This window comes from Carcharodon carcharias, chromosome 13 (assembly GCF_017639515.1).
Source record: "Carcharodon carcharias isolate sCarCar2 chromosome 13, sCarCar2.pri, whole genome shotgun sequence".
Taxonomy (NCBI): Eukaryota; Metazoa; Chordata; class Chondrichthyes; order Lamniformes; family Lamnidae; genus Carcharodon; species Carcharodon carcharias.
In genome coordinates, this window is record NC_054479.1 from 61,348,705 (window position 1) to 61,370,493 (window position 21,789).

Below are 21,789 nucleotides of genomic sequence, written 5' to 3' on the forward strand. Positions count from 1 at the left end.
TGTGGGGGTGATGAGAGGGGTGGGGGTGATGAGGGGTTGGGGTGATGGGGTGGAGGTGATGAGGTGGGGGTGATGAGAGGGGTGGGGGTGATGAGGGGTTGGGGTGATGAGGGGAGAGGGGGCGGGGGTGATGAGGGGGAGGGGGCGGGGGTGATGAGGGGGAGGGGGAGGGGGAGGGTCGCTCCGAGCGGAAGCTCCGGCGCTGCCATGTTGTTTGGAGGCGGCTCCGGATGGCGGGGGCCCGGCCTCGGAGGTAAAACAAAAGCGGCTGAAAGAGCTCCCCCCGCGGCCCCGGCCCGGCCCGGCTCGGCCTAAACCCTCTCCTCAGAGACAGGCTTGTCCGTGCGGGTTCAGTCCTGGGGCTCGAAGAGTGAAGCTTGGCGGAGTTGCAGACCGTGCGCGCTCCTTTTTTAAAACCCAGAGTGCCTCTTCTTTATGATTTATTTCTCTCGTCAGTGAGGTGAGGGGGGGGGGGTATTTTTTTCGCTGTTTTTCTGAGTAGGGCGGGCGGCTGCCATGGAAAGAGCTGCCGAGCAGGCCTGGAACAGCTACACCTACCAGGTGAGCCAGCACAGTGCCGACATGTTGAAGAAACTCAACGGCCAGAGGAAGAACGGCGGCCGCTTCTGCGATGTGGTGCTGCGGGTGGGCGACGAGAGCTTCCCGGCTCACAAGGCCGTGTTGGCCGCCTGCAGCGATTACTTCGAGTCGGTGTTCGGCTCGGCCATGGACGAGGCGGCAGGCCGCGAGTTGGAGATGCACACCATCAGCGCCAAGGTCTTCAGGGACATCCTGGACTTCGCCTACACGTCCCGCATCGTGGTCAGGCTGGAGAGCTTCCCCGAGCTCATGACGGCCGCCAAGTTCCTGCTCATGAGGTCCGTCATCGAGATCTGCCAGGAGGTCATCAAGCAGTCCAATGTCCAGATCATGGTGCCCCCTGCCAGGGGGGACATGATGCTTTTCCGCCCGGCCAATGTGGACTTCGGCTTCACCCTGGACCTGGCCACTGCTGCCGCTGCCACCTGTGCCAATGGCAACTTTGTGGCTGAGAATGGACATCTGCCCAGTGCCAGTGAGATCAAGGTGGGCAGCCCTGGTGCCCCTGCGGCCACCCTCCCGTCCCTGCAGGGCTCTCTGCCCGCCATGGACGGCTTGGTGACCTCGCCCACCGTGCCGACCCTTGTGGCTGGTCAGTTCCAGGCCCCGGTGAACTCGGTGGGTGCCGACCATGCCAAGGTCGTCAAGCGGGGACGTGGGCGACCCCGGAAGTCATCTTTGCTGGACCTGCCGCTGCTGACAGCCCCACTGGCCATGAGGGATGAGGGTTTTTACCCCTGCAGCTTCTGTGGGAAAGTGTTCAAGAACGCCAATCGCCTGCTACTCCACGAGGCCCAGCACACAGGGCTGAACATGGAGCTGGGATCAGGGGAAAATCAAATTCCAGGACTTGGGGACGGTCTGCTGGCATCTTCAAGCGGCCTTGACCTTCCTCGTAAAAGAGGTAGAATGCGAAAAAATGTGGCCTGTGAGCTCTGCGGCAAAGCTTTCAGGGACGTTTACCATTTGAACCGCCATAAACTGTCACATTCAGGGGAAAAACCGTTTGAGTGTCCCATCTGTCACCAGCGATTTAAGCGGAAGGACCGGATGACTTACCATATTCGGTCTCATGATGGAGCGGTGGGCAAACCTTACATTTGCATCAGCTGCGGAAAGGGCTTTTCCAGGTGAGAGGAAAGGGTTAATTTCTCCTTAACACTTATCCAACTGAATAAGGAGAAACTTTACCTGGTTAGCACAGCAAGTACTGTGCAAGTGATGGGTACAAGCCAGACTGAAAAACAGAAAAGCAATAGTAGCTGGTGAAATTGTAATTCTAAGAGTTTGAAATGTTCAAATTATGTCTACTTGAAATGTGTAAAGCACTCAGCAGTACACTTTCCTGGCTTTCAGACTTGTGCATCTTGAGTGTCTTGTATAACACCGTACAAATCTGGTTGGAACAGTTTCAGGAAGTTAATTAAGAAGCACAACCGATCTTAACTGTGTTTCTCCTTCCCGCACCCCTTTTGTAATGTTGGTATCAATATCCTGTAAACCTGAAAAGAATTACAGAAAAATTGGAAACTAGAAAGAGGAAGTTATGTAAACCTACAGTAGGTTGATCAGTGTTTGAATTTGAAAGTACAGTTTAATCAAGTTTGAAGATTCCATCAAAGGGGCATTGTCACCCTGTGTGACTGGCACTCAAAGCATTACACATTCTTACTTAGGACAGTGTTCCTAAGCAGTATTGTTGCCATCGGGAAGTGTTCCCATATGGCTTACCATTAAAAATAACAGGTGTACTGTACTGTTTCAGTTCTCAAACTTTGTGCTTCAATGCCATGCATGTAGGTAATTGTGTTTTTCAACTCTGGGTGCAGTTTAGGATAAAAAAAGAGGGGAAAATAATATTTTGTACCATTAAACTTCAGTAATCATGTTGGGACTGCATTTAAACAGAGGAACACAGGGCCTTTAGACAAAGAAGCAGCATGGAGTTAGAGCTCCTATTGTTTTCAAATGACAGAAAGTTTGAATATTTGAACTTGAATTGGGGGCATGCAGTGAAAGAAGGCAGCTTCATTTCTGAAAATCTGTGCTCTTTATTTACTTTAGTACATATTTTAACAAAAAGAGCCCTGTTTTCTACCTCAGTTTCCACCATTTTGTAAGCCCTTTGCTAACATTAACATTCACCTCCCCACCCCTCCCTCCCCCCAGCCCGCCCCCAAGTGTTATCCACAGAGCATTGGTAGGCACAATGCTTTACAGGCTCTGTGATTCTCAATTAGCCACCAACAGCTAGAAGGTATGTGTAAGCAGCTCCGGTTAATTCAACATTGAAATTTCTCTATCTCTCTCCCTCTCCCCCCCTGTCTGCCTTCCAAGGTTGCCCAGCGGAGATTTTACAAACACATGTTTTGCTAGCCTGCATGATAGTGCATCCTGTTACAGTGACACTGGCCTGCCCTCTTTCTTTCTTTCTTTTTATTATGTTGTTTTCCTTTGCTCCCCAAGGTTTTGGGGTGGGAAGGAGGGTCAGGTGGGTGAGCAGTAAACTCCCAGGCTCAACTAATGGCACCATAAAACTGGCTGCTAGGCATGGGCGCAAGATGTTGGCCACTTATTTGTTGTTTTGTCTCTTCACCCACCTTGCTCCCCAGTGGCCCTGTTGCCTGGGCTCAGGGCTTCCCCATAGAAAGGTGTTTGAGACTGGCAGCTAGGGTTTAAAGGGGCTAGGGAACCATAGATGAAGCCAAGGGCTGTCATTGGCATGGTATATTGGAAGCAGTTCAGAGAAGGTTCACTAGGATGATTTCACTAGGTGATTAAGGGGTTGTCTAACAAGGAAAGATTGAGCAGGTTTGACCTATACTCATTGGAGTTGAGAGGAATGAGAGGTAATCTTATTAAGACATATAAGATCCCGAGGGGGCTTGACAGGGTAGATGCTGAGAGGATGTTTCCCCTTGTGACAGAATCTAAACTAGGGGGCACAGTTTAGAAATAAGGAGTCTTCCATTTAAGACGGAGTTGAGGAAGAATGTCTTCTCTGAGGGTGGTGAACCTTTGGAATCCTCTACCCCAGAGGGTAGAGGAGGCTGAGACATTAAAAATACAAATTTTTGATCTACAAGGGCATAGAGGGTTATAGGGGGCAGGCAGGAAAGTGGAGTTAAGACCACAATCAGATCAGCCATGATTTTATTGAATGATAGAGCAGGGCTTGATGGGCCAAATGGCCCGCTCCTGCTACTGTTTCTTATGTTCTTGGTACTCATGCTGCGCCACTATATTCACTTTATTCCTTATGCTTGATATTTAGTTTTTACCCGTGTTTCACATTGAACTAGTGTTGAAGCTAGGATTCAATTAAAAGTGTCTCGTGGAGTTGAAATATTCGTTACCTGTGGAAAAACAGCAGGACAGTAATGGATTTTGAGTTAGAATTGTAGATAATGGGTGGAGAATATGGCTCTCTGTTCTCATTATTGTGTTGCTTGTTTTGAACATTTAGTGTGTCGTATTGCTGCGTACATGTATGTGCCTGGTCGTTTGAACAACTGCAGGATATATTAAGATGTAAGCATCGCTGGCAGGCTGGCACCTATTGCCACCCATAATTAACCTTGACAAAGTGGTGGAGAGTCCGTATGGTGTAGGAACATCCACAGTGTTGTTAGGGAGGGAGTTCCAGAATTTTGACCCAGTGACAGTGAAGGAACAATTATATAATTCCAAGTCAAGATGGTGTGTGGCTCTGAGGGGAACTTGTAGGTTGTGCTGTTCCAGTCCATCTGTTGCCTTTATTCTTCCAGGTGGTAGAGGTTGCAGCTTTGGAAAGTGATGTCAAAGGAGCCTTGGTGAGTTTCTGCAGTGCATCTTATGTAAGGTATACACTGTTGCCACTGTGCACCAGTGGTGGAGGGAGTGAATATTTAAGAAGGTGGATGAGGTACTGATCAAATGAGCCGCTTTGTCCTGGATTGTGTCGAGCTTCTTGGGTGTTGTTGGAGCTGCATGCATCCAGGCAAGTGGAGAGTATTCCATCACACTCTGACTTGTGCCTTATGGATGGTTGACAGGCATTGGGAAGTCAGGAGGTGAGTTACTTACCACAGAATTCCCAGCCTCTGATCTGCTCTTGTAGCCACAGTATTTATATGGCTGGCCACTTCAGTTTCTAGTCAATGATAAGCCTCCAGGATGTTGATAGCGGGGGATTCAGTGATGATGATGCCATTGAACATCATGGGGAGATGGTTAGATTCCCTTTTGTTGGGGATGATCATTGCCTGGCACTTGTGCAGTGTGAATGTTACTTGTTATATATCAACCCAAACCTGAATGTGGTCCAACTCTTTCTGCATTTGGGCATGACTACTTCAGTTTCTGAGGAGTTGTGAATGGTACTGAACACTGTGCAATCATCAGTGAACATTTCTGTTTCTGACCTTGTGTTGGAGGGAAAGTCATTGAAGAAACAAAGATGTTTGGGTCTAGGACATTATACCCTGAGGCGCTCCTGTAGCGATGTCCTGGGGCTGAGATGATCGGCCTTCAACAATCGCAACCATCTTTTTTTGTGCTAGGTATGACTCTAACCAGTGGAGAGTTTTCCTAAGATTCCCATTGACTTCAGTTCTGATGTCACACTTGGTCTAATGCTGCCTTGATGTCAAGGGCAGTAACTCACCCTCACCCTAGAATTTGGCTCTTTTGTCCATGTTTGGATCAAGGTTGGAATGAGGTCTGGAGCCGAGTGATCCTGGCAGACCCCACACTGAGCATTGGTGAGCAGGTTATTGCTGTGTAAATAGTGCTTGATAGCAGTGCCGGCGGCTCCTTCCATCACTGGACTGATGGGGTGGTAATTGACCGGATTGGATTTGTTCTTTGTTTTTTTGGACAGGACGTACCTGGGCAGCAAAATACTTCACATGACAGAGTGCTTGGATAGGGTTTGTGGCAGTTCCTCTTTCCCCATTCACTATGAATTCCTGATCATGGCTATGTGGCCCCAGGTAGGTGGAAGGCAGTGATGGGATAGAGGAGGGAATTGAGCGGAGCTGAGGCATTTCTGTGTAAGGAGGAAAAGCAACAGCCAGTAACTCTGGGAACTTTGATGTCTCCCTGTGGCTGACTAGAGGAGCAGCAACTCTGGCCTATGAGCAGGATAACTGTACCTTCTGTCTGGAGTTTGGGAGTAACTCAATAGGAGATGGGTTTCAAACAGAAAATAACATTTCCCTTTACTCTCTCAAGAAAAACTGTTGAAGCCACAGAGAGTCTGTGCAGGAGTAGTGAAGCATTTTGTCTTTGGGAACCACATACATCATGGGGCCTCAGGCCACACATAAAGTCTGAATTTGTGTTCTATTAACTGGCTGACGCTAATAGCCCTTGGTGTTCTGATTTAAAATTTATCTAACAATGAACAACATTGTTAAGAGCAGGCTCTGGGGCTATAAAATTCAAGAAGGATAATTCAGCGAATATTGTAAGCACATTTGAGACTGAATATTTTGAGCTTTGAGGGTCTGATTGACTTGGATTACATTTCTAATAGTTGTAACATTATGGAAATAAAAATTACATTTCAGAAGTAATTCATTCGTTGTAAAGCACTTTGGGATGTCCTGAAGATAGGAAATGTGCTGGATAAATGCAAGTTCTTTCTTTCACCATCACTGAAGTTTTCGGCCTTCTTGCTGCTGCACATGTCAGCAAGTGCCGTTTGCCAGCCTGTTTTAATGGTGATTTTCCAGAAATATTACATTAAGACCACTGAATCTCCAATCACAAGTATGGAGCCTACTAAATCGCTAACATATAGCCTGTGATCTGCTCACATGGTGAACTACTGATTTCAGATATGCTACTGTGGGCATTTATCCAGTGTAGGCTAGGCATTTTTTTAACCCTTCCCGAACAGGAAAATGGGAGAGATGGACATAACTGTATTAACAACAGTTGTTTACCAAGTTTCTTTCAAATAGTCACCAGGTCTGGCAGCATCTGCAGAGAGGAACACAGTTAACGTTTCGAGTCCGTATGACTCTTCAACAGAACTAAGTAAAAATAGAAAAGATTTTTACTTAGTTCTGTTGAAGTGTCATAACACTCGAAATGTTAACTGTGTTCCTCTCCGTAGATGCTGCCAGACCTGCTGAGTTTTTCCAGGTATTTTTATTTTTGTTTTGGATTTCCAGCATCCGCAGTTTTTTGCTTTTATCTTTCAAATTGTCGTTTTGTAGTACAAACATGAGTATTGCCGAAAACAGAGACATGCTGTTGAAGCTTTCCGTCTTGCACTCATCAGGACACATTCACAAGAATACCAATTATAAAGGGAACAACAATGTATACTGCATGAAGAGAGAGTGCTGATTGGTTGGCAAGTGGATTCTGATTGGTAGAGGTGTTGCCATGGAGAATGCACCAGGGAACAGTTAACTGCCAAGCTTTTGTTTAAATTCAAACCAGGCAGATAGACTCTGGTCAAGACATTGCCATGGCATATGGCTGTTCCCCAAGCTCTTGTTTAGTTGAAAAAGAGGGGAATGCTTCTTCTGTCTGCAAAGGACAGGGTCCTCTGTATGAATATATATAGCTCCTAGCACGCATGACTGACAATCTGAAATTGGTTGTTAGTAGAATTTTTAACATAATCAGGATTGTTTAGCTAGTGCTGTCCAATCGTGGAACACATCTAATGCTGGACACTTCTGAGTTTTGCAAGCAAGGGCTGGTTGGGAAAGGTCAGTGCTTTGCCTGTTGTGAACAGCCGAAGGGAGGTACAGTTTGATACAATCCGCCAGTCATTGGAATGTACGCTGTACATCCTGGCATCTCACCGGCACTGAAATTCAGATACCACATTACTCTTTTATGAGATAGGCAGAGCGTCTTTTTGGCTTGATGGCAGCATCCTGTTAGTGGCGTATACCACTAAGGTTGCTGCTGTATAATAGAGCGTGAAGTGGCCAGCTTCATCTCTTGCTCAAATTTTTGGGACACCTTACTCTTCCAGGGTACTCTGAGGTCGACTAGGCACTTTTTGGGACTAAAAGTGGCAACCTTAAGCTCATTCATGAGTTTGCGTGATATATAGTGAGCAATGATCTGATCAGGGTAGCCAATTTCCCGCAGGATGGCTTTGATGTGCCCAATTGAGCATCAAGCTTGCGTGGCGAGCAAATTTCTTGGGTCCTATTTACGAGGTTGCCGATAAGGCCAATCTTATAGCAGATACAACTATAGGAATTCCACGAATATATTCACTGGTGATGGTAGACAGTAGGAGCAAACCCACTGGCGTATTTCTCAACTAGCATGTCAGGCAAAGTGAGCTCACTTGACTGCTCCATTTCAAAGGTGAATTTGAGTGCAGGATGGAGCCCAATAAGGTGTGTAAGGACATTCTTACATGCAGCTGTGGATTCAAATATAGCAAACATGAGAAATATGCAGGGGATAGGAGGTTAGGTGTCATCCCATTGAAGGTGCGTTTCTCATGGAAACCGACAAAGATATTTGCGAGATTTGGGCCGAGAGGGGATCCCATGGCAACACCATCTATTTGGGCATACATGGTGTCATTAAAACTGAACTGCACAAGTTGCTGAGTTCATAAGTTCAATGAATACATTTTCAGACAATGGTGGTGCGCCTAGATCAATATGATATGGTGACGTGGTGCATTTGTTTGTGGCTTCCTTGAGCGGCACATTGGTGAATAGGCTAGCAATGTTGAATGGACACGTGGACTTCGAATGGCCATCAATATCCAAGTCGTGTATGGTCTTTGCAAAGTGAGGGAATCCTTTACTGTCTGCATGGAAAACTTGCTCAGAACTGGTTGTAGCAACTTGTCAAACTATTTGGCCAATTCATGTTCTACAGAACTATTCATTGGTAGGGCGTAATGAGGCATCACTTCTGTGTGTCTTGAGGAGCCAGTGCATACGCAGATGTAGTGAGTTGTGAGGATGAATCCTATCATTTATACTACCTGCAGCTCGTTACTCTTACACAAGTCCAATGAGCATTTTTATAACTTGCTTTCGAGCAGGGCTGTCTGGTCGTGCCTGGTGCCAGGTCTGTTGCATACGAATTTGACTCATCATTAAGAGTGGCTTACATTTTGTTTATATAGTCACACTTGTTAAGGATGACTGTTCAGGTTCCTTTGTTGGGTTTACTAAAATGTATGTTTGGGTTGGGGAGGACTCTCAACGTACCAGACATTTGCATTGCATGTGGAAATCGGCTAAGTTGTTTGGTATCCCACATTATGTGTGCACTAGATCAGCTCGGCATGCTTTCAAGGATTCAGCATCTTCAGTGGATGCGGGCTTGTGGCAGGATAGTTGGAAGTAGAGGAGTTCAAACACAGCAAATACCTTTTCCTGTTTTATGTGGGACAAAGGCAAAACAAAATTGAAGCCGTGTGCAAGAACAGACTCTTCGCTTTCATAGAGTACATGGTTACAGAGAGTTACTATGTTTGGTAGCGTCATTAATTATGCTGCCACATCGCTTGCGCTTAAGTGAGTTTATAGTGCGGATATGTTTCAAGCGGGTATTGTTTATCATGCAGTAATCTATTGAGGCTATATAGCGGTAGAAACTGATCAAATGGAAAAACAAAAGAAATTTGCACACCTCAGACCAAGTGCGGTCTAGAGCATGGTGTAAATTAATAATGCTACTACCAATCTGTTCAATCTCATCCTGTATAAACACTCGCTTGATCATGGGACCATGATCCATTTTAACATTAACAATATGCTTGGAAATGAAAACTAGTACAAGCTTGGGTCTAATGTATTGTTAGGGAAATTCAATAGGTAGCTTACCTGTTCTTAACTTACCTGTGAATTAAAATATGTTGTGATATCCTGAATTTGGCTTTTGTTGTACCTCTGTCTCAGATATGCAAATAGTTGTTTGGTAGTGCAGAACTTGAGTATTGCTGCAAAAAGAGACATGCTGTCGAAGCTTTTCGTCTTGTACTCATCAGGACGGATTCACAAGAATATCATTTGTAACAGGAACAACAGTTTGAATTTCAGTGCCGGCATCATGCCAGGTATGTAGGTCATACGCCGCAGCAACTGGCGGATCGTATCAAACTGTACCTCTCTTTGGGTGTTCACAACAGGCAAAGCACTGACTGTACCCAACTAGCCCTTGCTTGCAAAACTCAAAACATGGTGTCCAACATTAGATGTGATTCCACAATTTGCCACTTGCTAAACAATCCTGATTGTGCTAAGAATTACACTGACAACAAGTTTAAGATTATCAGTCAGGCTCACAGTGTGGCTCATTTACGCATGCTAGAAACTACATATATTCACACACACGGCCCTGTCCTTTGCAGACAGAAGGAGCATGTCTACGCATTGGGCCCTTTTCAACTAAACAAAAGTTTTGTTTGTTTGAAAAAGGCCATTCCCCATGGCAATGCCTTGACCAATCAGTCTACCTGTCTGGTTTGAATTTAAACAAGAGCTTGGCAGTTGACTGTTCCCTGGTGCATTCTCCATGGCAACACCTCTACCAATCAGAGCCCACTTGCCAACCAATCAACATTCTCTTCTCATGCAGTGTAAATTGTTGTTTCCTTTACAGTTTGTATTCTTGTGAATCTGTCCTGATGAATGCAAGATGAAAAGCTTCAACAGCATGTTTCTTTTTCAGCAATACTCAAGTTTCTTTCACTTGCTACGAGGAAAGTAGAATATCCCTTCCTGTGCATTGCATTCTCATGACTTTTGCTGCAGAGTTGGAAATGGAGCAACTATCGCAATGAATTCTAACTCAGTACCTCATAGCTGAGCAGACCCTGAAAGAAGGCACACACAACAGCAAATCTGTTGGACCTCACAGTGAAGTGAAGGTGGGGGCCAGGGGCATGGTGGCTTGCAAATGAGCCCAGGATTGTATTATAACTGCCTTTACTTTATGGAAATCTAATTGGCTCAGTGTTGCTAGCTGCAGATGGCCTTGATGTGTACAACACACCCTTCAGTTCAATGTGGATTACCCAGAGCTTAAACCTAAGATGGGAAAGAAACACGGGCTAGAAAGTTTTTGGTAATACATTTTCATTAAAGAGATGTCCTAAGTAGAGTAACTTCACAATGACACAGTTCTTCCCTTCCACTTTAAAAGCTAAGTTATGTAGTACTAAATGTATACTTGAATGTGCTGTGGGGAGGCACATTCCAAAACCCTTGGTAAGGTTAGTCAAATATGATGATATTCCAGGTTCGGAATTTAAAAAATATATATTTTTTAATCACATGGGATGTGGGCATCACTGGTTAGGCCAGCATTTATTGTCCATCCCCAATTGCCCTTGTTCAAAGGGCATTTAAGAGTGAAGTAGGTCTGGAGTCACGTGTAGGCCAGACCAGGTAAGGACAGCAGATTTCCTTCCATTAGTGAACCAGATGGGTTTCATGGTCATCATCAGACTTTCAATTGCACGTTTTTTTTTTAATGAATTCAAATTTCACTATCTGTCATGGTGGGATTTGAACACACACACACACCTAGCTTGTTCAGTCAGGATCCTGAATGCTTACTTTGTGCATTGATTAATTATGGGTGGAACTCCCTTTATGATACCAGCTGGTCCCTTTGACTCTCACAATCAGTAATTGCTCTTGGATATTGCATCACTGGAGGTATAATGATCTGTAGCGATATGCTAAAACAATGGCTTTTAATAGTTTATTTAATGGATTTTACGAAATACTTTAAAATTGTGTGGTTCTCTTTTTTAAATATAACCTCTTAGTGGCTTTTCATCAGTATCTTTTCAGATTCAGTTATTGACATTTTTCTGATTGACACATTATGTTGTATCTTTACAAATAGCGATGTCTCTTTCTTGTTGTATGTTGTAATATATTGTGTTTTGTTACAACCCACCCCCAGGTGAGGTTCCCCAAAGTTATTGATCCAGACGAGACCCCGCAATTTGTCACTGTTTGACTGAGGTGCCCCAAATTGTTATACCCCGGGTGAGGCTCCTGCCTTTATTCAGCCCTTGCCCTTCTTTTGGTCGCAACAAGATTTAATCTAACAAGGATCCCTTTCACCGATAACTTTTTCCCTGACCCAATCGTTCTGGTTTTGAAGGAACCAATTTGATCAGACTTCCTTGAGTAAGAGTAAGTTTATTAACTACTAAAGGCAAGAAAAGATGAAACACATGCATATACAATCATACAGGTTAAAAGTAAGGATTTAGCTTGGAAGTATGTGAATATATATTTCAAAAAAGTTTTATGGAACAGTCCTTGACTTGTGGGGAGGAGGTGACTGGGCATTGTGGCTGTTGCGATTTGAGATTCCAGTAGAATTGACTCCAGTAGATGAATAGTTGGTTTCGAGGTTCCAGTAGTGTTGAATTCAGTAGAGCGGATAGTCGGTTTCGAGGTTCCAGTAGTGTTGAATTTGGTAGAGAGGGAGAGAGATTGGGATACCTGCAAAATGGCAATTTGCAGGGATACTGTGTGTGGCTTTTACTTCTTCTGAGTCAAAGTTCCAGCACTTGCTCTCTCTCAGAAGACCCCCTAACAGAGAGACACCGGGGCAGCTCTTCAGCTCACTTTTAACCCCTTTGTGTATATTCCAATTGGGAAATAAATTTACAAATCTTTCTGGGCATTGCGCACAGGATTTCTTGGATGAGGTGACACTCATCTCCCATTATGTCCCATTGTCTCTACCGGAGGGAGCAATTAGTTTCTGGATGTCTTTAGAAGTACCTTGTCTGGCAGCAGGGTGGGGTTCCATTACCTCTTAGAGAGTCACCCTGCAGCAATCCAGCCAGTGGCTAGTGTGCATTTTTAAAAACTCAGGTCTTATTTTAAAAATCCAATATTTTCAGATGCAATTTGGTGTTTTTCCTTTATTATCATGACAGTTTCTAGTTATGGCCTTGAATCCTTGTAACAGTGGCTTTTACATACAATTTTGTATGTAGTATCGCTCATCTTTTTTTATTAAAAGCAGAAGGTAAACTGTTTGGCATTGGATGTCAATGTAAACCGGTTTTAAAACTCAATTCTTTGAGTTATCAGAAACAAATTTGGAGTGTTGCATTCTATCAATTGTACTAGCTGGCTAAAATACCTGGAGTAGATTATGTAGGTCATGGTAGAAAGTAGATGTGGGTGTATTTTTAGTCTGTTGTCTTGCATAACAAAACTGGAAACAGACTTTAAATCAAAGTTCACTTGTTTGAAGCCACTCTGGAGAAACCAGAGTCCACCATGTAGGACAAGCGCCAGTGTTGAAAAGAGAAGACAATTGAGTTAGAGCTAGAAGGAGTGATTATATGACATTAAGCCACAGTTTTAAAAGCATGTAGTTTGCAAGAGCTATTGAGGAATTGTACAGGTTGGAGATGCTGGGAATAAATGTATTGGAAATGGAAACGGATGTGTCTTGATTTCAGTGTAGGATTGAAAGAGCATGTCGGACAGTATATTTGGAGCTTTCAGTTGGTCACAGCAACTTGCATATATATTGTGTCTTTAATATAGAAAAAACATTACAGCACAAAAGTGAAATCGGGAAAAACAGTACACAAGTTCAAAGGAACAATGATCATAGTGTCACTAGCTGGGTGAACTAGCTAGCAGTCAACTGCCTGACGTGCTGACGACTTATTTCCTATTCCACACCAGTGGCAGTGAATGAAAAATGATATTGAATATGCATTGCAGCTAAGTGCAACAGTCAAACTATTTAATTTGTGAAATGTGAAGATTTATTTTCAGATATAAAAGGCCAAATGCCTCCAGTTTATAGCTGTTGATATAATTAGTATACTACAGCCAAGAGGTCAGCAAAGTCTTTGAAGCTGTGGGAAGCACACCAGTAAGTCACATTAAGCAGCTCGGAAAAAAATGGAGTTCAGCAAAACACTGCTGTTCATGACCTGGATATGTTCAAGGAGAGAGTGGTTAACATGGATAGAAGTAAGAGAGAGCCAAATAATGTTCCCTGGGAAAAGAGACATAAACCAGAATAATTGGTTCTGGTATATGAAACCTGCTCTTGTTACTGCACATATAATAGTCTATTAGTCTTTAACATGTATTGCTGTATCAGCTGTAATGTATGCTATGTGGTGGCCCATAATTAATTGCTCATAATCAATTGAGTAATCATTTTTTTCTTTGCTGTCCTTCAGTTTATGTACAGCCAAATACAGTTTGCAATCAATTAAAGCCAAACTTTGTCTGTCTTCTGTCTACTGAGATTATTTGTCCAAGCCTGTCTCCAGGGTTGAACAGCAGCAATCTCTAGAGATTGTGGAGGAGAGTTTGCCGATATGTGAAATATTGATAGTTGACACAAGGAGGGCACTGGAAGTTGGGCAGTACAGTAAAACTGTCTTTTATATGGTGCTACCTCCATAGCTCTGCAGGAGGTTAACGGACTAAGTCAACCAGAGTGGACAATTGATATCCATTCATCCATGCCAGGGCATGCTGGAGGAAGAGTTTTTCCTCATATGTTAGATGCTAGATTTGTGTTAGGTTGTAAAATGTTTTGAAATATATTGAGGCTTGCTTGCTGGAGAATATTGTCTCTGGTCAAAGTGACACACACTGGGATGTTGCCATGTGGACCTTTGTAGAATCAGCTGAAGCATGGAATCTTGCAGCACAGAAGACGGCTTATTGGCTTGTGCCTGTGTTGGCTCTTTGAAAGAGCTGTCCAATTTAATCTACCACCCCTGCTTCTTCCACATAACCCTGCAAATTATTCCTCATCAAGTGCATGTCCACTTGTTTTTTGAAAATTCCTATGGAATATGAAGGTCATTATTGTGTTGTACAATAGCTGATATGCTATTCCATCAGAAGGATGACTTTTTTGGGTGGTGCTCACAAAGCTCTTCAGCTACCAAAATGTGAAATCTATAAAAAGACAAAGAATCAAGTGCATTTTCAACCTATCATAGCGATCCTAATTTTCTGACTATTTTGTCAGGCTGTGAGAGTGCTCTATGCATGTATGTATCCAGACTGATGTAAGTTTTTCCTTGGTCTATAGGTTGGAGTTTCAGCCAGGCACAAGCCTGTTTAAAAAAAAAAGTTCAGCAACTACAGTAGTCTCAGATGTAAACGCATCCTACTAGTGGTGTTTAAAGGACAATCCCTGTGGTTAGCTTCTATCACTTGGGATTAATAATAATTTTTAAACAGAAAGGAAAAGCCCCAATTTTCTTATCTTTCTTTATTTTTATTGGGGGAATTAATTTTAGACCAAAACGATGGTTGGATTAAAATGTACGCTAGAGTAAAAACACGATTAAGACTTTTTAAAAAAAAAAAATTTTTTTGAATTTGAAATCTCTGGAGCAATCAATGCCTTGAAAGTGCCTGGGGTTTAAAAAAAAATCAGGTAAACTCTAAAGCATTCTAAAATTAAAAAATGCATCTTTTAAGCCATGGCTGAAAGAAAAAGTAACATTGAATGCAAAATGAAATCCGCATGTCGATAAGAGCATGCCAAGTGGCACTTGTTGCATGGCAGCCCAGAATGGAAGAGGAGGTAAATAATGTCTAATAGTAAATTGAATAAGGGCATTGCATTTTGGTAAGAAAAATAAGGGGTTGTAGAATGCCTGGAACATGAGTATAAATGGAATAGAGGAGCATAGGGATCTAGGGGTATGCATGCACAAATCACTAACAGAAACAATGTAGGTTGATAAGACCATTTTTAACCCCAGTGCAGTTTGCTTCTGGCTTAATTTCTAGAGGAATAGAATTGCAAAGCAGACAAGTTATGCTAACTCTGTTAGATTATGTCTGGAATACTGTGCACAATTCTGGTATAGTTAAAAAAAGATATTGAGGCCATGGAGAATGTGCAAATATTCACTGTATTAACATCTAAACTGAGACAATGAGCTCTCTAGAAAAGAGAAGGCTGAGGGGAGGCCAGATAAGACCTTTAAGATTTTGAAGGGTTTGATAGGGTAGACTTGGAGATGATGTTTCTAATTGTAGGGGAGGCCATAAATATAAGATAGTTACCAATAAATCCAATGGGAAATTCAGGAAGAATTTGAGTGGTTAGAATGGGACATGATACCACAAGTTATAGTTAAGATGAATAGCATATATGCATTTATGAAGAAGTTAAGGAACAAAGGAATAGAAGGATAAGCTGATAAGGTGAGATTAGGTAGGGCAGCAGGAAGCCTGTGTGGAACATAAACACCTGCATAGACTGGTTGGGCTGAATGGCCTGTTTTGTTGTAGACTTGATGTAATTCAACGTAATGTTACTTGTGTTCAGATACTTTATTTTTTTTGTACTGTATTTAACTTTTATGAGATTTACAATTCCAAATATTTTTCTACTCTGCTATTTAAATTTTCAAGAGAACTGAGTTATTTGTTGCCATTTATAGAGTTATTATTTTAAAAGAGGAGAGTAAAAGATCAAACTCAATAGCTCACTGCTCTTCTAAGCTGTTTCTTCAGAGATGATACAGGATCATTATTTACACTTTGAATCACATCATTATCCAGTGCTGAATATTGGAGCCCTCACCAATTGAGCCACCACCACCTTCCACTACCCCTACTCATTGCAGAATTGTATCACGTGAGAGGATCTTGTCTCTACAATGCATATCAAATGGCTTGAGTGGACGGAGTCTCTGGTCGTCATTGTTAGGGATGCAAAGATTTTTGATGGACTGTGTTGAGAGAAGCGAGCTGCCACTCTGATCATCGCTTGCATTTGGGGTTATTGAATTCCATTACCATGATTTTTTTGAGAAGGTAGAATCTTGCAGCACAGATGGAGGCTTTTTGGCCCATTGTGCCTGTTCAAGGAAGAACTTGAGTAGTTAAAATGCTAGCACAAATTATAGTTGAGATGAATAGCATATATGCATTTATGAAGAAGCTTCAGCCTTCATATGACTGATTGTTAATGCAAATACTTAGAAGTGAATTGTTACTTGAGGTTATAGTTCTTGTGAAACCCCTGGAACTGCCTGTTCCATATAATAACTGTGTGTGCAGCCATCCATTTATATAAGATGGTGTTCGTGCCTTGGATTGTCAATTTTTAGCAAACACATTGCCTACCAAATGAGCAGTGTGATTAATCATTTTAATTAGGTTAAATTGTAAAGTTCACAAATGTAAAAATAATTGCAAAATGCATTAAGTAATGTATTTAATACTGTGCTTATGTTTGTAGAATTATAAAAGAGTTTCCGCATAGAAGAAGGCTTTTCAGCCTGTCATGCCTGTTCTGGCTCTCTGCAAGAACAATTCAACTAGTGCCACTCCCTCACCTTTTCCCTATAGCCCTGCAAATTTTTCCTTTTCTGATAATGATCCAATTCCCTTTAGAATTCCATGGCTGAGACTGCCTCCACCTCAAGTTCAGGCAGTGCATTCCGAATTCTAACAACTCACTGTGTAAAGAGATTTTCCCTCATGTCACCATTGCTTCTTTTGCCAATTACCTTTAACCTGTGCCCTCTGGTTCTCAATCCTTTCACCAATGGGAACAGTTTCTCCTTATCTGCTCTGTCCAGACCCTTCATGATTTTGAATACCCTTGTCAAATCTGCCCTCAACCATCTCCAAGGAGTATTGTCCCAGCTCCTCCAATCCATCTATGTAACTGAGGTTCCTCATCCCTGGAACCAAACTCATGAATCTTTTCTGCACTCTCTCTAATATCTCAAATCCTTCCTAAAGTGTGGTGCCTAGAACTGGATGCAATGCTTCAGTTGAGGCTTCATCAGCATTTTATAAAGATATATCATATCTTCCTTGCATTTGCACTCTATGCCCCGATTTATAAAGCTCATGTACTACTGCTCTCTCAATCTGTCCTACCATCTTCAATGATTTGTGCACATATATCACCAAGTCCCTCGACTTCAGCACTCCGCTTTAGCATTGTACCTTTTATATTGTGTCTCCATGTCCTTCCCACCAAAATGAATCAATTCACACTTCTCCGCATTAAATTTCATCTGCTACTTGTTTGCCCATTTGCCCAATCCACTAGCCTGTCTGTCCACTTAAAAGTTTAACACTATCCTCCTCGCAGTTAACAATACTTTCAAGTTTTGTATCACAGAATTGAGAGGACTGGACAGAATGTATAGAGAGAAACTGTTCCCGTTGGTGGAAGGATTGAGAACAAGTGGGCACAGATTAAAGATAATTGGCAGAATAAGCAACGGCAACATGAGGAAAGCCTTTCTTATGCAGCACTTGGTTAGGATCTGGCATGCTCTGCCTGAATGTGTGGTGGAGGCAGACTCATTCGTGTCATTCAAAACGGAACTGGATCATTATCTGAAAAGGAAAAATTTGCAGGGCTACGGGGAAAAGATGTGGGAATGGCACTCGGTGAATTGCTCGTGATTTTGAACACCTCTATCAATTTTCTCCTTTATTGTTGCCTGGATGAGTGCAGCTCCAACAACACTCGAAAAGCTTGACACCACCCAAGGCAAAGCAGCCTACTTGATTGACACTCCTTCCACAAATATTTGCTCCCTCCACCGCTGATGAACAGTGGCAGCAGTGTGTACCATCTACAAAATGCACTGCAGAAACTCACCAAGGCTCCTCAGGCAGCACCTTCTAAACCCATGACCTCTACCATCTAGAAGGACAAGGGTAGCAGATACATGGGAACACCACCACCTGGAAGTTCCCCTCCAAGCCACTCACATTCTGAATTGGAAATATATCGCCCTCTCTTCACTGTCACTGGGCCAAAACCCTGGAGCTCCCTCCCTAACATCACTGGATGTACCTACATCAAAGGGACTGCAGCGTTTCAAGAAGGCAGCTCACCACCACCTTCGCAAGGGTAATTAGGGATGGACAATAAATGCTGGCCTAGCCAGCAATGCCCACATCCTATAGATGAATTTTTTAAAAATCTGCCCAAAGGAAAACAGTCCAAAATTCTCCAATCCATCTACCAAACTGAATCTTTTCATCCCTGGAACCATTCTCATGTTGTCTGCAAATTTTGAAATTGTACCATGTACACCAAAGTCTAGGTCTTAATATATAAGGAAGAGCAGGGGCCCGAACACCAAACCCTGGCAAACTCTGCTACAAACCTTCCTGAAGTCCATAAAAGAACCAGTCACCACTACTCTGTTTCCTTTCTCTCAGCCAATTTTGTACCAGTTTTGCTACTGTTTTTTTATTTTGTGGGCTCTAACCTTGCATACCAGTCTGCCATGTGGTATTTTATCAAATGCCTTTTGGAAGTCCATGTACATAGGGAGATGGTGGTTTAGTGGTAATGTTGTTGGACTTTAGTAATCCAGAGACCCAGCTAATGTTCTGGGGCCATCGGTTCAAATCCCACCAGGGTAGCTGGTGGAATTATAATTCAGTTAATAAATCTGGAATATAAAACTAGCCTCAGCAATTGTGACCATGAAACTATCAATTGTTGTAAAAAAAACTAATCTGACTCACTAATGTGCCTTAATGTGACTCCAGACCCTCAGTAATGTAGTTGACTCTTAGCTGCCCTCTGAAATGGCCGAGCAAGCCATTCAGTTCAGGCCCAATCAGAGATGGGCAGCAAATGTTGGCCTTGCCATGAAAAAAAAATAAAGAAAAAAAAACACATCAAGGGCATTACATATATTGACTCTCTCTGTAACCTCATCAGAAAAACTCCAGCAAGTAGCAATGTTCATTCTCTGATTGGGAATAGAACCCAGGCTACTGCACTGAGTGTCAAATCTTAACCAATAGATCACGATGGAAGCTAAAACTGGAGATGTAGTCAGCAGGATGTTGTTTATCATAATGCAGTTATAAATCCTTTTTGAATAATTCTAAATTTTACTCAATGGCAGAACATAGTCATGGTGGAAAATCTAACAAACTGCTCTGGAACTGTCTCAGATAATGGAAGAACTCTGGGGATGTCAAAACATTTTTCTTGAAACCTGTTATGATTTGATTTGGTGAAGCTTTAGCCAAAATCCAAATTTCCCATCCTGCAAAATACAATTTTCTACTTGTCAAAAAGATGTTCAACACCTGGGTATTTTTAGTTTGTACTCAGTGTTTGGTGGTAATAGACCATTGCTCCCTGAGGAATTGTTAAAAGTTAATGAAATTCAGGGATGTTTCAAAAAGAAGATTGGTAGAATGTGTTGTGTGATGGAAGGATGGTTTGTTGTGTGACAGATGGAAAAATCTGCGAGATGGGCACATGAAATACTTTCTCTGCAAGAGTGAAAGATTGGAGGGTATGTTTACTTGTGCCACTTCAGATTTGGGCAGCAGGATTTTGGATGACATCGTGACTGACAAGGGAGCCAAAGAATATAGGAAGTAGGCAGGAAAGTAGAGGCCACAATCAGATCAACCACGATCTTATAAAGTGGCAGAGCAGTCTCGAGGGGCCAAATGGCCTACTGCTGCCCCTGATTGTATATGTCTGTATATCTTTACTTGTACCAAGTCCTGCTCACCCATCACCTCTGTGCTCGCTGACCTACATTGACTTGCAGTTAAATATGTTTCGATTTTTTAAAATTCTCACCTTTATTTTCAAATCCCTCCATGGTCTTGCCTCTCTTATTTCTGTAATCTCCCCAGCCCCCCAACCCACAGATATTTGCATTCCTTGATTGGTGGCTTTTTGAGCAATCCCAATTTTAATTGCCCTACAATTAGTACCTTCAGCTGCCTAGGCTCTTAAGCTCTGGCATTTCCTCCCTAACCCCCTCTACCCCTATTTCCTCCTTTAAACTCTCCTTAAAACCTACGTCTTTGACTAAAATTTTGACCATTAGTCCTAATATCGCCTAATGTGGCTTGATTCATATTTTGCTTTATCATACTCCTGTGAAGCGCCTTAGGCCATTTTATTGTTTTAAAGGTATATAAATGCAAGTTATTGTTATTGCTCATTCTTTTTTAGCAGGCTATTGACTAAGACCTGGAAATAGGTTACCTGTGCACCATCTTGGACTGGATAATAGCGGCAATCGGTAAATTTTAACAAGCGCATCTGTACCTGTGGCAGGAAGGTAACTTCCAGGCTCTCTGCAGATGTTGAGGCTGTGCACTCCTATCCTATTGCAGCTAACAGTACTGTTTAAAACTAATACACTATCTGTCATGTTAGCATTAAAATTGAATAGTCCTTTGTTATCTAACAATTCGGTCATCTTGAATGTGGCTTTGAAGTTTGGTTTATTTTATTTAAATTCTTTGTCACCAGCCCATTCTGCATTGTGCAGGGAGTGTGTGGTGGTGGTCAAATTATGGAATGTTGACAGTGCATTGAACTGGTGAGGGAGTATTTCACAGTAAGGTGGGAGTGAATTCTGGAATGTAAGGAAACTAAATCATTCTTCTAACAGTGCAACAGTGTTCAAGGATCTTTTAACTTTAAAACAAAAATGAATGTGCTCATCTTTGGGGGTGGAATATATCTTGTTTTAATGTATGAAACTATAAAGAATGTGCATTTATATAGCACCTTTCATAACCTCAGGACATCCCAAAGTGCTTTTCAACTGGCGGTTGACTTGTTTTAAAGTGGACTGACAATCTAGCAGTTAATTTGGATAAGGCAACATCCCACAAATAGCAACAAGATAAATGACCTTTTGAATCTGCTTTTTGGTGAGGACACTGGGGGAACTTGCTGCACCTCTTCTCATAGGCAGAAAGTGCCTTGATTTAATGGCTGATTCAAAAGGCAGCACTTCTAACAGTGCAACACTGTCAGAAATATATATTGTATGTTCAAATCCTGGAGTGAGACTTGCATTTGCAGCTTGGAGACCGGTGAGCTACTGACTGAATCAGTTGCAGTTTTTCCTGCTTCTGCTAACCCTGTCTGTAAGTCAGCTGTTGTAAAGCTGCAACATTAAGCATGTGCCAATTTAATAGATTCAGGCTGTAACTGAGTGGGCACGTGCAGCCACTGTGTAAGAGTTGCTGAATAGCAGTCTGGGGAAATAATGGTGGCTGATTTATTCTTCTACTTGCCGCACCCCCCGCCATCAGCTTACACATATGCAAACGCAAAGTTATATATTTATTTAAATGCTCAGTCACTAAATCGAGCTGTTAAAATATTGAACTTAAAAGATTGACTTTTTTTTAGCACCACTGTAGCCTTGAACCCATTTTGAATGTCCAGCTTTCTTGGTGC

At 42.5% G+C, this 21,789-nt stretch overlaps 1 protein-coding gene across 2 annotated transcripts in view; it reads left to right on the forward strand.

The window, feature by feature from the left end:
* Positions 1-222: 222 nt before the first annotated feature.
* patz1 (POZ/BTB and AT hook containing zinc finger 1) overlaps positions 223-21,789 on the forward strand; it is a 72,748-nt gene continuing 51,181 nt past the window's right edge. For both annotated transcript variants that reach the window (XM_041202207.1, XM_041202208.1), the window contains exon 1: positions 223-1,730. In XM_041202207.1, the coding sequence (XP_041058141.1) occupies positions 517-1,730 (1,214 nt within the window). In that variant the 5' untranslated portion in view covers positions 223-516. The remainder of the gene's footprint in view (positions 1,731-21,789) is intronic.